The following is a 15,640-nucleotide window of genomic DNA, read 5'->3' as shown; positions in this document are numbered from 1 at the left end:
TTTGTTTTTTTTTTTTTTCTCCCAGAACGTTCTCTTTTCCTCCCAACTCAGACACCCTACAAAGGTATGTCTGGCGCCTGAAATATTATTTTTGCACATATCAGGTCACTAAAATCGTAAGAAAATGTCAATCAATTCAACGTAAACTCCCTCGTAATTATTTAAAGGGGCTATGGAGTAGCTACTTAGCTTTTTATTTTCATTGCACGTTCCGATCAATGGTGGTCCGGATATTGATACGGCTCGTCAACGAAATCGAACATTATTAACAAAGGCTGGCAATCATTACAGTGGTTTTGTTATAAGTGTTAACTTGGTCAAATAACTTGAACAATGCCTGGCATTAATTTTCTTATTTTGGCAAGTGGATTTACGCTGCATTCTTCCAATCTTGTGTCTCGTTACTGACGCAGTTTCTTCATTTGGCCAGTCATTTCTGTCATTTAGACAATTGATCGTTTTTGTTACACTCATTAAGAACAAATTTCCTTAATCTCAATACAAACCTTTTCCTAAGTATTTCCAACTATTGGCCAAGTCATTCCGACCCATTTAGGCACTTAATCGATTTCATCATGTATGAAAAGATTCTATGCGTCTAATCTAAAACAAGGAGTTATACACAAATATTTCACGTCTTTGATAAAATCCAATCTAATTGCAAAGTCATCACAGTCCATTCATATATAGTAGAGTGACGTAAAACGAACATTTTGTGTCAGGGAATTTATCAATCCGGTTACATAATCACACTCTGTGGCGGATGCGTGTTTAGGAACTTGTGGAGAGTGAACGGGATCTGGCCATGCCGTATTTTGTCTCAGAACCATGGTGACAAATAACCTTAATCAACACTCTAAGTCGAGAGAATATCTACTGGGACTACCTCCGACCAAAAATCGTGGGAAAACTTGAGATTTTCATTGTTTTTCCCAATTTGAATTTATTGGCTGACATGCCAATGTTAATGTTAAATTTTAGTAAAGCTGAATAATTTCCCCAAATGAATCGCTGCTCCATAAAGTGTCAGTAATATCTTAGAAATATATATATGTACTTTTAATAAAATTTAAAAATGAAAAACAGTTCATGTTCTCTTTGATTAAAAAAACCCTGTGTTTATTTATCGAATTATGTTTTCGTTGGTGACATATATATATTGTGGTGAAAAACTGATAATAGAGTACGTCAAGAATCTGAAATAATTATTTTTTTGCTTTCAGTCCTGGTGCCATTGCACGTACTGGTGGACAGAACGTTAAAAATCTGTGAGTGAAACGATTAAAATAAAACAGCTGCTCTCCTGTCACACTTTTTAAGAAAACAATATTTCCATGGCAAAAGTATTTATCAAATGGACTTTGTCAATCTATCCTAAGCTGTCCGCTCTTCTTTCTTGTTTTGTTGAAGACATATTTGCTCTGTAACGACGGATGAGGTTCATCCGAGAGAAGGTTCGTAGAAGAGCCCTGGGAAGACAAAGAATAGGTTCACAAGTATACAGTTTCATTTTTGTGGATATTTTAGTCACGATTTAAATCATTTTCGGGCATTTATTAAAAGCTAGTTGTTTAACGTAAAGCAAAGCGTAGGTACCGGTACCTTAAGCAAAGTTAAAGGGAATACAAGAAAGTGGCTTTATTATCTGTCTCTTCCGTTTCCAGTGCTCTTTGAGTTTCCCGACAGGTTTTGACTAAGCGTGATTGCACAAAAAAGTCGAATTTCACTGTTCTATTTGACAAAAAAATAAAATCTGTCAAAATATTGCAAAAGATTTTAAATAACTCAAGTACATTTACTTTTTTTACATTCTTCGACAAAATTCCCCAAATTCCCCAAACGTTCCTTCCAGGTAAAAATGACAATGTTTTGCAAAGGGAAATAACACCCCTCCCCGTTAATAAAAGTAGCCAGGTTACCGGTAGTTATGTGCTTAAAACAGATCAATCAAACACATTGAATAAATAAACTGTATTTCTATTAATCCATTGTTGTACAATACGTACCTGCTATACAAGCTGTCGTAAAACTGGCCACGTTTCCGGCAATCATTGCCCTTACGACAACCTTGGCGCAGTCGGACTTCCGGCGTGGAGCCATGGCGGCAAAGGCGCCCAGCATTATACCAATGGAGCTAAAGTTTGCAAACCCGCACAGTGCATACGTGGAGATAACCTCTGAACGTTCCTGGCAATACAAAGAATTAACGAGAAATCATTTCTTGGGGATGGCAAAGATTTTGGTATCAATTAAGTTATGTTAATTCTTTGGACTGATAGGGCGAATATGATAGATGGGAAATTTCCCAAGCTGTTTAGACAAGGAGCAAAAATTGCTTTTTTATCATGATCTGGTCCTTCTACGGCACACTAGTTAATTTATTTTTGGCCCTTCATTTAAAGCGTCCAGTTTATTTGCATTAATGAAACGAAAATAAATAAATAAATAAATAATTTTAATATTTTTTATATAATTTTATGTATGTAATTTTAATAATTGAAAAATAAACAAATAAATAAAAAAAGCATTTGCACTACCATTAGAACTCCACCTATTAGCGTCTTGTTGATTCCTTCCAGGAACAAATCATCACCGTTTTCAATGACGGTTCCATTATACGTGTTGTAAACCTTTCTATTATTAATCAACACCCCGAGTTCTTCGTATGCGGCAAACTCGTTCACGAGCGTTTTGATGCCAATTAACTCTGCTACCTTGCGACAGTCTACTGTATCAGTCCCCATGACAAACGCAAACGGCCAAAGAACGTAAGAACAAATAATCTGAAATGAGAGAACGAATTTTATATCGTGTTAAAACACAAGCTTAAACATAACTATGTGTCACAGAAATCTATATGATTATTAGGTTATGACTAACAATTTCAGCTTACAAGAAGTTTCAACAATTTTTTTTTTATGGTGTAAAAAGTGCTTCTGATAACAAAAAAACGTGCTTCATAAACCGCTCTAAATACTTAGTCTTCGGCGTTTGAACATCAAAGAACACCGGATTCAAAAGCAGAGGGAAGGGAGGAAAAATCTCCAGCTGCAGCGCCGTTTCTGATAACCTGTCCATAGTATCTTACCCACATATCTATAACATATATTCGCACATCTTCATCCAGCTATAGAGATATATGTTATTTTGTACAATCATTCTTTGCCTCACCCAAGTCCGTGATGCAGTGCTACACGCACACACGCACGCACGCGCACATGCACGCGCACATACCTGTACAGTCAGTTTCTCTAGTCCCACTCTGTTCCCCATCCAGGTGAGGGTTCCATTAACAAAGTCTAACAGTGCCAGGAACGCTATCAGGTTGACAGCTATGTTAGCCACCAATTTGACCGAGTTAGACGCCCCATTGGAGGCTGCCTGTAGGGCGTTCCTCTCGGGGCTGGAAAGATTAAAGCATGTTAAGTATGAGTTAAAGCGTAACATTTAGCGTTTAATAAACACCAGTATATAACAAAGACGGAGTGGTGCTGCCTCGGTGATGGCTTAAGATCAGTTCCCACATTTTCAGTTGACCGATGATCCTGTCAGCGAACGTAAATTCTAAATAAGCCTTCTGTGAATACATGTACAATTCACCAGTTTGACATGTCATTAATCGACAAAGTTTCAAGTTTACTCATTGTCCATTTGTTTCATATGTCAAAGATACATGTATACAATTTTCTGTAACAAGTAGATAGAGTACGCAGCCTACATTGACTTTTGAAACCAAATGTGTAAAAATAAACATTGTACGAATTGGTTTGGCGGGTAGCGTACCTTTTCTCTATATTTTTGATATCAGCCATGGTGGTGATAGAAACCCTGGTCTCAGGGTAGAACAACTTCGCCATGGCCAGAGCAGCCGGTGCCGACATCACAGAGGCGGACAGTAGATGGTTGGCTGGAACCTTTCGTTATAAAAAGCTGTTTTAACACAATGTTAAAATGTTTTGTTTAAAAAACAATGATAAAAATCCCAGTTGATATTACAAAGTATATACACGTTACAATCTCTATATAGATCTTTAATGTCTGTCAATTGATTGTTAAGTACATATGAGGACGTATCATCTTCATTGCACTGGGGTACCAGTTAAAACTGATTTATGGGACATAAATCTTTTGGATTAAGAAAAAGTTTATTTATCAACATGAGAAAAAGTTTATTTATTACATGTTACTCTCCCTTAAATGGGCGCCATTAATTTCTATCTGTCAGACGGCACATCATTAAATTTTAAAACAATCAGAAAATATTCTCCTATTCGTTCTTTACTTACCCCAAAGGCGATGAAGGCCCCCAGCACACTCCCTGCTATGGTAGCATATCCTCCCGTCATTACAGCATGCAGCTCCGACCTCGTCATCTTGGCCAGGAAGGGACGGATCACCAGCGGCGCTTCACTCTGTAAGTGACGTCATTTTTGACGTTGTGATTATGATAATGATAAGTATGACGTCACGTTATTTCTGTTTTCGTCAAGACAAAAATTGGACGACCTTCTATCATATTTCAGTAATTTCATATTTCAGTTTAGAAACCTCTTGTATATAATGTTGTAATAAATGCAGAAGCCATAGAGAAAGTATTGATCATAGTTACAACATAAAGAAAAAATTAAAAATTTGTGAAGAATGATCGTTTCGTTAGCTCAACCTCTCTTGTCGCAATAAACGAATACTTTTGAACAAAGTTTACTGGATTAATGAACTTAGTGTCACAGTAAGCACAAACCAACCTGTCCAATAAATATATTAGCGGCTGCGTTCATGGACTCTGCAGCAGTGGTTCCCATGGCAACTCTCATTACCCAGGCCACCTTGCCTATCAACCATTGCATAGCGCCCAGGTAGAACAGAACTGACACACACGAGCTGAAGAACACAACTATTGGTAGGATCTGGAGGAGAGAAAACGGTCGTCCTTTGTGCTCTTCATCAAATGTCTATTTATTTACTCTTTTTTATTTGGACATTTTTTTTTTTTTTTTTTTGCTTTTGCAAGATTTTAATACACAAAATTCAATATCACAATAAATTTTATATTAAAATACACTTCTACACGTTCCATTCGGACTCGATTTGAATTCTTCCAGTTTCTTTAGGTACATGTAGAAAACGAACGACATGTACAATCTACAAGGTCAGAAAATATCACTCTTGTTCTTTCTTCGTGTAATTTGTTGAAATTATATTTCCTTGACCCTCATCATATAATAATTACCGGTTTGCTTCGTTCTTCGAACCACCTGTAAAATGTCTCAAAGATTCCACCAAGTTATGGGCAAGGAATGTAATATTAAGGGGGGTTTACCTATAACCCCTATACGTATATATGGCATGTATCATTTTCCATGTATCTCATGTGTATCATACCTATTATTGCTTAATTATCTTAATCTACCTTTATCTCGGTGGAGAACCTACTCTTAACTCGGAAGACGTACCGCGAATGCAAAGTAGTGCGGCTCGAGATTAACGAAGACGAATTTAGCTCCAGCCTCGGTATGGGCCAGAAACTCTGCGACACGTGCTCCCAACCAATTAAAAATCTCAAACCCCCAGCGCGTGCGCAGGATCAGGAGAGCGAATGTGAACTGCAACAGCAACCCGACTAGGACAGGCCGCCATTTCACCTGAAGGTGAAATAAAAAGCAAAAAGAAATATATTTTAATTAAGATTACTATAAAATGTACAAAAATATCACTTTTTATTTTCACTCTCTAATATTTAACTATACAGATTTGTTGATATTGTTATTTTAACAAATAAAATATCTTACCTTATTTGTTTGATTCCATTTCAGTTCGAAGGGCTAAGAGAATCGATCAGTATGTGTGCTCGGGCGTGTTTGTGTGTTTGAGAGAGAGAGAGAGATAGAGAGAGAGAGAGAAAAAATGGCTTACTCTGGCAGGATTCTTTGAGAATATCCACAGTAGACTGACATACACAATTATTCCTATCCCTGAGTACAGATTTCTAGGCTGCTTCAAAGCTACTTCAAGAATAAGAACGGCGACAACTCCACATACAGCAGCGATACCTATGACCCTGACATAAGAATTTAAGACATGACTCGTTATAAATCTAAAATGTATCAATATTAAACTGCAGTAACTGTTGCACTAAATGACAAACTTTGATGTTAACGAAATTAAATTGGCAGTCTAAAATGTGTAAATTAGCAAAAAGGCAGTCTCTGTCGTCCAGCAATTGTTTAACTCTCTACGTTTTAACTGGCATTCATTTATGTAGTCTAAGGGCCAACTGAAATTACTTTCGGCTCATTTTTAGTGAAATTGGTCCGATGCAGTTGCGTACCTACCAGCGTATGTACCGTCCTCTTCTCTCTATACATACTGAAACCAGGTGTACGCATGCCCGGTACAGCCCGTCGCCCCATCTATCGAGTATCAGGGAGAGCAGGACGCCTGCGGTTACTAGGCATGATACCCACAGCAGTCGTATAGAGCCTTCGTCTCCAAACTGATACCACATCGCATAGCCAAAGTAGGCGGCATAGGCCGCTGTGAGAAGTGCGTACAGAGCCAGCCACAGCTTTTTATTGTGTGAATTTAAAAAGGAGGAGATTGCTGAAAAAAGTGAAATGGAGATAATATTTTTTTCTTTGGGGATGGCGATGGTTGGGGTTACAATTGGCCCCGTGTTTATTGCATAATACTCAGCGTGTATATGAATTATCAGAAAATGTTAAATTCTTCTTATATCTTTATTTTTAAAAACGAATGGAAATTCAGAATCTCGAACAGCAACCTTTTAAGAAGGTGAAGTCAGTATCACAAAATGTGGAAACCCCGATCAAAATACTTCTAATGGTGTAATCTGTGCACGTGACAGCAATTTATATTTACCAAATAGCATTACCCATTTTATGTAATTGACCATTTACCTAATTGTAGTTTCTCTAGATTCTGTAGACAGGAAGTTCCACCATCTTCTATCAGCTCTTCAAACATGGCCTCTTCCACGTCCTCTCCGTCATCTTCGTATATGGAAATTCTGACATCTTTGTGAGTGTGTTCCTCGTACTGAAAAGCGGGTGACAGCCAAATTTGTTTGTTATCTAAAGAACTTTTAATATTTTGATCTCGCAAGCCATGAGATGATCAGATCTATGTATCATAAAATCGACCAAAGGACGATACTTCTAAATTGTTAAGCGTTTAAACATTTACGTGTAGAAGAATAATTGACTTAGAGAGAGTGCAACAATTTCTTTTAAAAAGAAGCAAGCTATGTCGTTACTTTCTAGTCTCTTTTCTGATAGCCACAATATTCTAGTACACGTATAACACACAACCAGTACCCAAACACGATGCTTCTACAATGTCAGGTGTTTTAAAAAACATTCAGAAACGGATGACTCTACCTGTTCATCGTGCACAAACGCTTTATTATCCAGACCATTTCCCCCGGGGGTGGTGCCCTCCGACATAAGACCCTGGGGAATGACCTCTTCGTACGTCGAGTCCAACGCGGTATTTTGCTTGCCAGGTGTCGCGCCATCGTGAACGTCGTCTTGCACGATTACCTGTCGCTCTTTGCCGTTGGTCTTCATGTCGTTCAGCTCAAACGACCCTTTGGGCATTCTCTGGATATAAAAACATCTGTTACATTTGCGGATGGTGTTTGTTTGTTTGTTTATTGCTTACAAGACAAGTTCTGACCGATGTAAGCGCTAAGACCAAAATTTTAGTCTGGTCTATAATGTTGATTTAGCGACAGGTCATCGTAGTGAAGTAAGCTGATAAGAGGTGTTAGGAATGCGACACGTTTTACATGAGCATGGACCTGCATTTAACAACAGTAACTGTCAGCCATTCAACAGATTTAAACGTCGTGATTCACAAACATGGTAGGTGCACCCCCCCCCCCCCCCCCCCCCCCCCCGGCTATTTCAAGAGGTTCAGTCAAAATCACAAGAGACAGAGGGGCTTAGGGGTACTCAAGCTTTGTATTGTATCAATTTTTGATAATAAAATATTATATAGTATTTGTTAAAATGAGCATAGCTACGTTTGTTTGGTGTAACCTGACCACTAGTTCGACGCTGTCACCAATTAAGGGGGAGGGGGGTGGCGAGGCGAGAGATACATGTAATATTCATACCGGTTTAGCTTGAAATGAACAAGTCATATATATTTTTCCTGAAACAGCTGCATGAAGCCCAATGGTAGCTCTAAGGAGGACAGTGCAGACATTTACCCCTCTTATACCTTGTAAGGTGTCCCCCCCCCCCCCCACTCCACTATAAGCAGCAGGCATGCCACATACCCAAGTGCAGCACTGGAGGCACAGCCGTGTCTTTGCATAGACCCCATCCTGTCATCTTCACCGCTGATAGATTCCACGTCAGTGATGTCATAGGTGCTTGATTTGTATTCAAAGGTTTAGCACTTAAGAAGTGGCGGGGGTTAAGCCCGGGGGGGGGGGGGGGGAGGGGGGAGGTAGGCCACCTGATGGTGTGGGATTAGAGGTTTTATAGCTTTCTTTAATATACTCTTTTTTACACCGGATATAGTGTTTCTGATCATTTGTTAGATATGACATTCTCTTATATTTTTGCTTCCAAATCCGTCTTAATGTCCTTCAGATTGGCAGTTTTTGTCTTTTCTGTTTTTCTCTACCTAATGTCGCCAAACCATACGTGTCCAAACTGACTTATGCATATGATCGGTTTAATCACTGTAAACATGTTTTAAATGCACTCGTCTGCAACATAGATCCAGTAGCTAGATCACGCACCGCCCCCCCCCCCCTCTCTCCCATCCTGTGGCCAATAATACCAGGTACTTTAAAATACTTAAATATATAACATTAATATCACAAGGCGCTAGACTTTACACATACCTGCTTCCTGCCATATTATCTCAAAAGAAGACAACTTGACTTACCGGAGAGAAGGACCGTGGCCTCTTAGAGCCCTTATCTGTCCCTTGTATGTTCACGATAGGAGCGTATCAGATAACTTGTGACACTTGTAAACATCGCCGCTACCACGTGACGGTTTCAGTGGACGCTTCATAAATGCGTTTATTGCCAGGCGCCAAACATTAACTTGACAGAAAAGTAAAATTGCAGTGAGTGGCCTGAATATAAATTTTAGCGGAGATGGGGGGGGGGGGGGGGGGGGGGGGGGGAGGGGGGGGTTTGCAGGATATTATAAAATCAGCATTGATTTCATATCAATCTTGATTGAGTTTACTGTAAAACCGTTCACACGGGTAAGCAGGCAAGGAACTTCGATAGCGAATATGCTTTCATTTTTTATATATAAATATCCTTTAATATAAAAAATATAGGCGTTATTATAAAACATTTAAATTATAAATTCTTGTAGAAAAATAAAGTTTTAATATTTTCAAATTATTCTCCTTTAAAATTGCATTTTGAAATCTAGTCCTTCAGTCACATCGAAGAAAATCGCCTATAAGTCCTTCAGCGTTCTGCCTCAAAACGTTGGCTGTGTTGTCTTGGGTATTTCCACCATCACTTAAATCGGTGTCGCTTGTTACACCATCGTCATCAATAAAACTTGAATCGGAATAATTCAATTTAATAGGTGGCGACGGCGTCGAGTCTGACATCATGTCTATAGACGGCGACACGGTCGAGACTGGAGCGGAATTACTGTCACCTTCTTCTGCAGCCTCGTTTTCAGTTTCAAAGCCTCTCAGTTTGAACATGATGAAGTTCTGTATGCGGTCCATGGTGTCCTCATTCCCAGTGGACAGATACCTCCTGACCAGGGAAGCAAGATGGCGGAAGTGTGCGGCTAGAATGCGGGGAGGGTGAGGTTCCGGGCCACCTGTGTTATAAAGATGGGGGAGAGTTTGCTGTACACAGACGGGAATAGGGCCAATATTTTGACAATTACAAAATTGCAATGGTAAGTAAGAAATATTTCAAGTGGCTAATGAATTTAATAACTATATGAATGAAGATTTAAACAGTGTAACCAACATTGTAAAATATAATTTAATAAAATTCTTTAGATAAATAATTAATATAAAATATAAATTGGGACATTTCACTGAAATTGATTTATTCGTATTTCAACAACAAAACAATTAAAATTAATAAGGGCCCTGTAGAGCACGTGCCAAAGGTTATCCTTACCATAACATGAGATATCCTGGTGGCAAGCTCTCGGCACGAGCAATTTAGCGAGCCGCCTCTGTGATGAATGGACTCTGAGAGCGCTGTTCATTTCCCGGAATGAGCCGTAGACTTTCTCTCTCCTTGCCACCTCCTCTTTGAGATTAGACAAAGAGGCCGGACTCAGCAGAGCACCTGCCTCTACATAAAGCCTAGAAAGTATAATGTTTAAATGTCAAAAAACATATTTCATCGAATCAGTCGTAAATGATATATTTAAACATGAGACAAAAAGGCAAAAAGGAGAGGGGTGGGGGATTGCTCAGTGATGGTGTCAATCAACACCAACCCTCCAGTTGCAATCCGACATTTTGCCTATTATAGGTTATAGCGGCTTTATATTGCGATTACAAAAGTTTAAAATATCAGACTAGCAGAAAACGGACCCGTAGCTGACAATTTCAAATAGGCGGGGGGGGGGGGGGGTCTTTTTCGGAAAAAAGTGGACCCTTTTATCATAAAAACTTCATGTACCTAGATCAAATTTTACCCACAGCGGACCTTTTCCCAGCAAACCCCCGAATCCTCCTGGCTACAGGCCTGAGAAACGGTGTTGCCTCTTTTCAAATTATCTTTGAGGTCCCAAGAGCGAAAGAATAAAAGAAAACGTGGAACAGAAAGAGAAGAACCTCAGCTCGGTAATGGAAGAAAAGAGACGTTTACACACCAAATGAAAAATCAATACCCACCTGTAATAGTCGGATTCCTCGATTTCGGCCATAAAGTGAGTCCAGCCTTTCCTGTGGGCCAACCTCCGGACTGCCATCTGGCGGACTAAGATCTCAGGGTCGTTACACACCGGTAACTGATCCATCACGCGGGCAGCGTCTTCCTTGGCCTTGGTGAGGTTCCAAGGAGACCCGGGAGGGTTCTCGGAGGAGAGAATCAAGAGGATTGACGTAAAAAGCGCCTGGACGTCTACCGGTCTCGTGCCTGTCTCGCGGTGAGCGTACACAGAGGTTCGCTCGAAGCCAGCTGTGACGTACCAAGATTCGTATTTTTCGTCCACGACGTTGTACAGATCGGCGCAGTCTTCGGCGTACTGAAGGATCAGATCTACATCTGAAGCAGAAGAAAAAATGTTTATTCATTATTAACAAGTGATAATTGCAGCGACGGATCCAGGATTATTCGAAGGGGGGCGTTTTTTTTTTTTTTTTTTTTTTTTTTTTTTTTTTTTTTACAATGAAAGGCCTCTGATAGCCGACCCTCGCCCCCCTTGGGGTGGGGTTCGGGGCAGCTGAAGAGCCCTAAAAATTTGGTGTTTTAGGGTTAACAGTGCAATTTAGTACGGTTTAATGCTATGAATAAGCTTGTCAAAATGTTTTAACATTTCAAGAGAAAAACATAAGAGTGTTGTTTTAGAAACCCCTGAATTCGCCACTGTATGACGTGGTGCTATACCGGGGAAGCTACTGAATCAATTCAAGTTTGGTCGCTTTTATTGATAACCCTGCCCGGAACGTTCCTAGTCAGATGAATTCAGGTCCTTTAATCTTCATTTTATTCTACACTGAGATAACGTTCGACTTCACCTGTCACGTTATAGAGCACGATGAGATCCAAAACGGTTCACACCTTGGCGGTTTAAATTTTGAGTAGTCTTTGCTATTTCAAATATCGACTGAGTTTCCCCGGGTACTATATGTCCATAACAGTCTTGATAAGCAAGGTCAGAGAGAAGGGGTATAAAACAGCTATAGCAATTGACTCAATTCAAGTTTGATCTGTTGTATAGCTGGTTAAGGATATAGATGAGTGACCAACCCCGCCTAAGCATCATTTGAAAAAAAAATTTAAGTACAGAGAAAGGAAGTATTACGGGAGACGCAGACTTTTTGATAACAACCTGCAATAAGTTGTCAAATCAATCACTTATGCTGACCTATATCGGTTTTTATATGCAAAAGGTACTTTGCCCGGACCCAGTGGAGCCTGCATTCGTTTTCGCGCCTTCCCGATCCCGAGGACAGCTCGTATCTGTTGGGAGGTGACATGCCTCATCTGGGACTCGAACTCGTGACTTCCCTCGTGACACCCGTTACCATGGTAGATGATGGGTTTGAATATTTGTAGCAGCAGTGCACGCTACCGATTGCGCCGTGACTGTACCGCCAACCTCCATACTTACGTGTTTCCTTTTATAGTAATCAAACAATTTTTTACAAATGGTTTCTAGCAGCAAAAGTTGCGGTGGACGTACTGACATTCGAACCCGTACTGTAATATCTAGCCGCGTACAGGTCAGCGAAGTTACCACGCAGCCAGGGAGGATTCGTTGCAATCGACAGATCAAATGCAAACTTTCTACTTTGTCACGTATAGGGCCGGGCTAGTTTGGATGCACATGTATGTCTGCAATTACGATCGGTTGCACTTGAGCCGTACAACTGTAATTCTTCCTGCACAACGCCAGTCCCCGAACATTGTCTTTCATTGAACGTTGAAGTTCATGATGTTCACAAGGCCTTAATTGTTTGAGAAGCCGACACAGAACGTTCCTAGATAGATTATTTGTCGTACTATGGCTTTGTTTTGAGCTGAGCTTTGCTTTAAAATCACCTTGGACATCTCTTATTATGTCCAAGATATCACCTATGACGTTAAAGATGTTTTAGTTTAAGCAATTAAAAAAAACGTTCAAATGTGTTAAAGCTGGCGCACTTTCAATGCAGTTTTACCTACCATAGTGTCTGCTGTCCACATTGTTCCTGTACGCCAACAGGAAAGGGTGGGTGCTGAACATATGATCGAGCAGATGGTCGATAGAGCTGTGAGTTTCCAACGCCGTGGCGAAGTCGTAGTAGTCCGATAACTCGTCTCCGTCTGAAACACGTAAACAGTAAAGAAAACGTAATTAGAAACGAGGTCACCTATACATTGAAAGACTTGTCTTTCTATGATGACCAGTGCCATCACTGGATAACGCTATCGTGTGGGTAACACTATCCACTGGATAAAATGATTATCCTTGTTATCCTATACACAGTTATCCTTGTTATCCTATAGACAGTTATCCTTGTTATCCTACAGACAGTTATCCTACAGACAGTTATCCTTGTTATCCTATAGACAGTTATCCTTTGGATAGCACTCATTTATAACCACTGGACAGCAATAGCACAGACATGAACAATAGCCAAAATTTGTTAACATTTATTTTACTTTATTTGATTTTTTATTTGATTAAAACCCTGGCCCTCACCTTCCTTAATCGTATCCCTTAAAGCCTTGAACACTGCGGTCTGGGACGCTCTGTGGCTCTCTAACAGTCTGGCTAGCCTCCTCAGTGGACGCTGATTTCTACACTCCACGTACAGGCTCTCAATAGTGCTGATATCTGAAATATATACGTACAGAAGCCAGTGCAACAAAATAAGTTAAAACCATGACCGAAATTTTGTCCACCAAAACAAAGAAACTACATATATTTAAAAAGATTAAGCATCGTTGACCCCTTTATGAGAATATACTAATACTGCCCCGCTTTTCATATGAAAACATTTCGTATTTAGCAACACCCAGAACACGGGGATCTTTGAACGTACCGTGTAGTTTTCAAACCATGAACCAATGCAGTGTCTGAGTGTGTATTGTTATTTCACAGTTTGTGGAACTGTTGTGCTATTATTACTTACTGTCTACAAGACACTGTACATATCTCTTTAGAAAATCAGCAGCGAGCGCGGGAGATTTCATCCGTCTTTGGTGCATGGCGCGCAAACTTGACCACGTGATCTCAAGTTGTACCGGGGGGTGGACACGTGCTGCAATTGTTTGTTAATAAATATAACCATCTTTAAATGATGAACACAATTTTTAAAAGATGAATTAAATAAATAATATGAAATATAGAGTCACGTTTCTAGGATTTTAGAAGTCACACTCTCTCGATAGTGGCTGTTTTACAGTTGTCTTAAAAATACTAGTTTCTTTAAGTTTCACTGGTAATACATTTAATACTTATTCATGTCCATTTAAATCTTGTTGATGATAGATACAATGCTACATGTATCCTTATAACACATATTTCATGCTTTGAGAGAATATCATCCTTTCAGCTACAAAGAAAACTGATTTAGTGATAACACAGGTTACTGAGTGCGTATTTAAAACAAAACTACAAAGGAATTATCATATATAATACATGATCTCCAATGATTAAAACACAGGCACAGAATAATAAAAAAAAACTTATAAAAATTTAATTAATTGGAAATGAAAGCTAACACAAGCACTGGTACATTAAAAATCGAATAACAGATTTGTTCGTTTTACCAAACATAGAAGGAGGAATAAATAAATCTCGTTTAAATTTTGAATCCGTTAAAAAACCGTTACCAATGATATACTGCAGGCCATGCTGCGCCCCAAGCGGATGGATGAAGATCGTCACCATTTGACTTAACAAGTATGGTTTGTTTCTCTGCCAGAAAGGAGTTGTCTCCTCGAACGCATACAGACACGTGATCATGCTGGGGATGTTTTCCAGGAAATTTCTATATTCCCTTTGAAAGATTAAGTTTCGAATATAGCTCAGTTTGTATAAGAGAAATGCCAATTGTTTATGATTCAGAAAGGGTGCGGCTACTCTCGCGAGATCTCGCCCGAGTCCCCTGCCATGAGTTCCCTAAAATTGCAGCACGTGCAGAGAAATAAAGTACATGTATATACTTTTAAAGGTACATACGAACCGAGCTTCGGTGGAGCATGGATTCCCAGTAACACATGTAAACCACTTCTACTAGATTCTTATATGACTCAAATAAATTCGACATGCCAAGGGATAAACTGAATAGATCACTCGATCAGCCATAAAAGACCTTTAGACTGCTCCTTTCTTTAAATTTATGGTTGTAAATTTAACCTACTTTCATGACCTACTTTCTTGCCCCATTGACATACAGCTTAGAATGCCAGCAGAAAAATCCATTCAAACATCATTTTCGGGTAAAATTAATCAATCCCTTTTGGTAATTCTCTTAGTTATACTACTTGAAACTATACGCTAGCATTTGGTTGGTTTTTGTGACAAAAAATTGACTTTGTATGCATCTTTAACAGATATTTAGGAATAAGAATTCTTTCTTTTCATCAAATTTTGATTGCGTGAGTTTTGAAAGATTTTTTACAAAAGCATCGGAAGCTTTTCAATAAATAATAATGGTTTTGAATATATTTCTCATTAATATATTCAAAACCATTATTATTTATTGAATATATTTCTCATTAATAAATTGAAATGAATTTTCTTTTTTTTAAATCATTAAATTTTCCATGTATCTTAAATATTTTATTCATTAATTTCTCATTATCACCATAATTTTTGGTCAATCATGATGAAGGAGAATGTAATTTTACCTTTATATGAAGCTCCCATATATAACGATCCTTTGAAATAATCTGCAATACTTTACAAGTTGAGGACAATTGAAGTAAACTGGGTGTATCCAA

At 39.0% G+C, this 15,640-nt stretch overlaps 2 protein-coding genes across 3 annotated transcripts; both read right to left on the bottom strand.

Annotated features, from left to right (window-relative positions):
* LOC106158708 (solute carrier family 28 member 3) lies at positions 1 to 9,747 on the bottom strand. Of its 2 annotated transcripts, XR_015334485.1 has the most exons (14): positions 9,666 to 9,747; positions 7,398 to 7,619; positions 6,918 to 7,056; positions 6,333 to 6,600; positions 5,914 to 6,058; positions 5,454 to 5,642; positions 4,746 to 4,907; positions 4,287 to 4,412; positions 3,784 to 3,914; positions 3,235 to 3,403; positions 2,538 to 2,783; positions 2,007 to 2,187; positions 507 to 1,469; positions 1 to 77 (listed from the first exon to the last, which is right to left on the bottom strand). XR_015334485.1 is itself a non-coding variant. In XM_087012964.1 (13 exons), the coding sequence occupies exons 2-13, from the start codon at positions 7,614 to 7,616 to the stop codon at positions 1,441 to 1,443; spliced, it is 2,004 nt and encodes a 667-aa protein (XP_086869090.1). In that variant the 5' UTR covers positions 7,617 to 7,619; positions 8,923 to 9,064; the 3' UTR covers positions 1,096 to 1,440. The 2 variants fall into 2 exon arrangements, 1 of the variants encoding a protein (XP_086869090.1); XM_087012964.1 differs by lacking the exons at positions 1 to 77; positions 9,666 to 9,747 and adding an exon at positions 8,923 to 9,064 and having other exon boundaries at positions 1,096 to 1,469.
* Positions 9,433 to 14,860, bottom strand: LOC147761437 (uncharacterized). The gene is made up of 7 exons (XM_087013170.1): positions 14,528 to 14,860; positions 13,825 to 13,953; positions 13,392 to 13,526; positions 12,872 to 13,012; positions 10,876 to 11,248; positions 10,148 to 10,338; positions 9,433 to 9,836 (listed from the first exon to the last, which is right to left on the bottom strand). Exons 1-7 carry the CDS (start codon positions 14,658 to 14,660, stop codon positions 9,433 to 9,435), a joined length of 1,506 nt encoding a protein of 501 aa, XP_086869296.1. The 5' UTR covers positions 14,661 to 14,860.
* Between the last annotated feature and the right edge of the window lie 780 nt (positions 14,861 to 15,640).

Source organism: Lingula anatina, chromosome 5 (genome assembly GCF_051362555.1).
Source record: "Lingula anatina isolate TDL-2025a chromosome 5, LinAna3.0, whole genome shotgun sequence".
In the NCBI taxonomy this organism is placed as follows: Eukaryota; Metazoa; Brachiopoda; class Lingulata; order Lingulida; family Lingulidae; genus Lingula; species Lingula anatina.
This window is presented reverse-complemented; position numbering and strand designations above follow the sequence as displayed.

Excerpts from the sequence above, each read along its gene's own strand:
- LOC106158708 (XM_087012964.1), bottom strand. The coding sequence starts at position 7,616 with ATGCCCAAAGGGTCGTTTGAGCTGAACGACATGAAGACCAACGGCAAA. Across the intron at positions 4,908-5,453 it reads CGCACTACTTTGCATTCGCG|ATCCTACCAATAGTTGTGTT; the intron begins GTACGTCTTCCG and ends TCTCTCCTCCAG. Across the intron at positions 3,915-4,286 it reads GGGCCTTCATCGCCTTTGGG|GTTCCAGCCAACCATCTACT; the intron begins GTAAGTAAAGAA and ends TTATAACGAAAG.
- LOC147761437 (XM_087013170.1), bottom strand. The coding sequence starts at position 14,660 with ATGATCACGTGTCTGTATGCGTTCGAGGAGACAACTCCTTTCTGGCAG. Across the intron at positions 13,013-13,391 it reads AAGGGATACGATTAAGGAAG|ACGGAGACGAGTTATCGGAC; the intron begins GTGAGGGCCAGG and ends TACGTGTTTCAG. Across the intron at positions 10,339-10,875 it reads GAGGAATCCGACTATTACAG|GCTTTATGTAGAGGCAGGTG; the intron begins GTGGGTATTGAT and ends TATACTTTCTAG.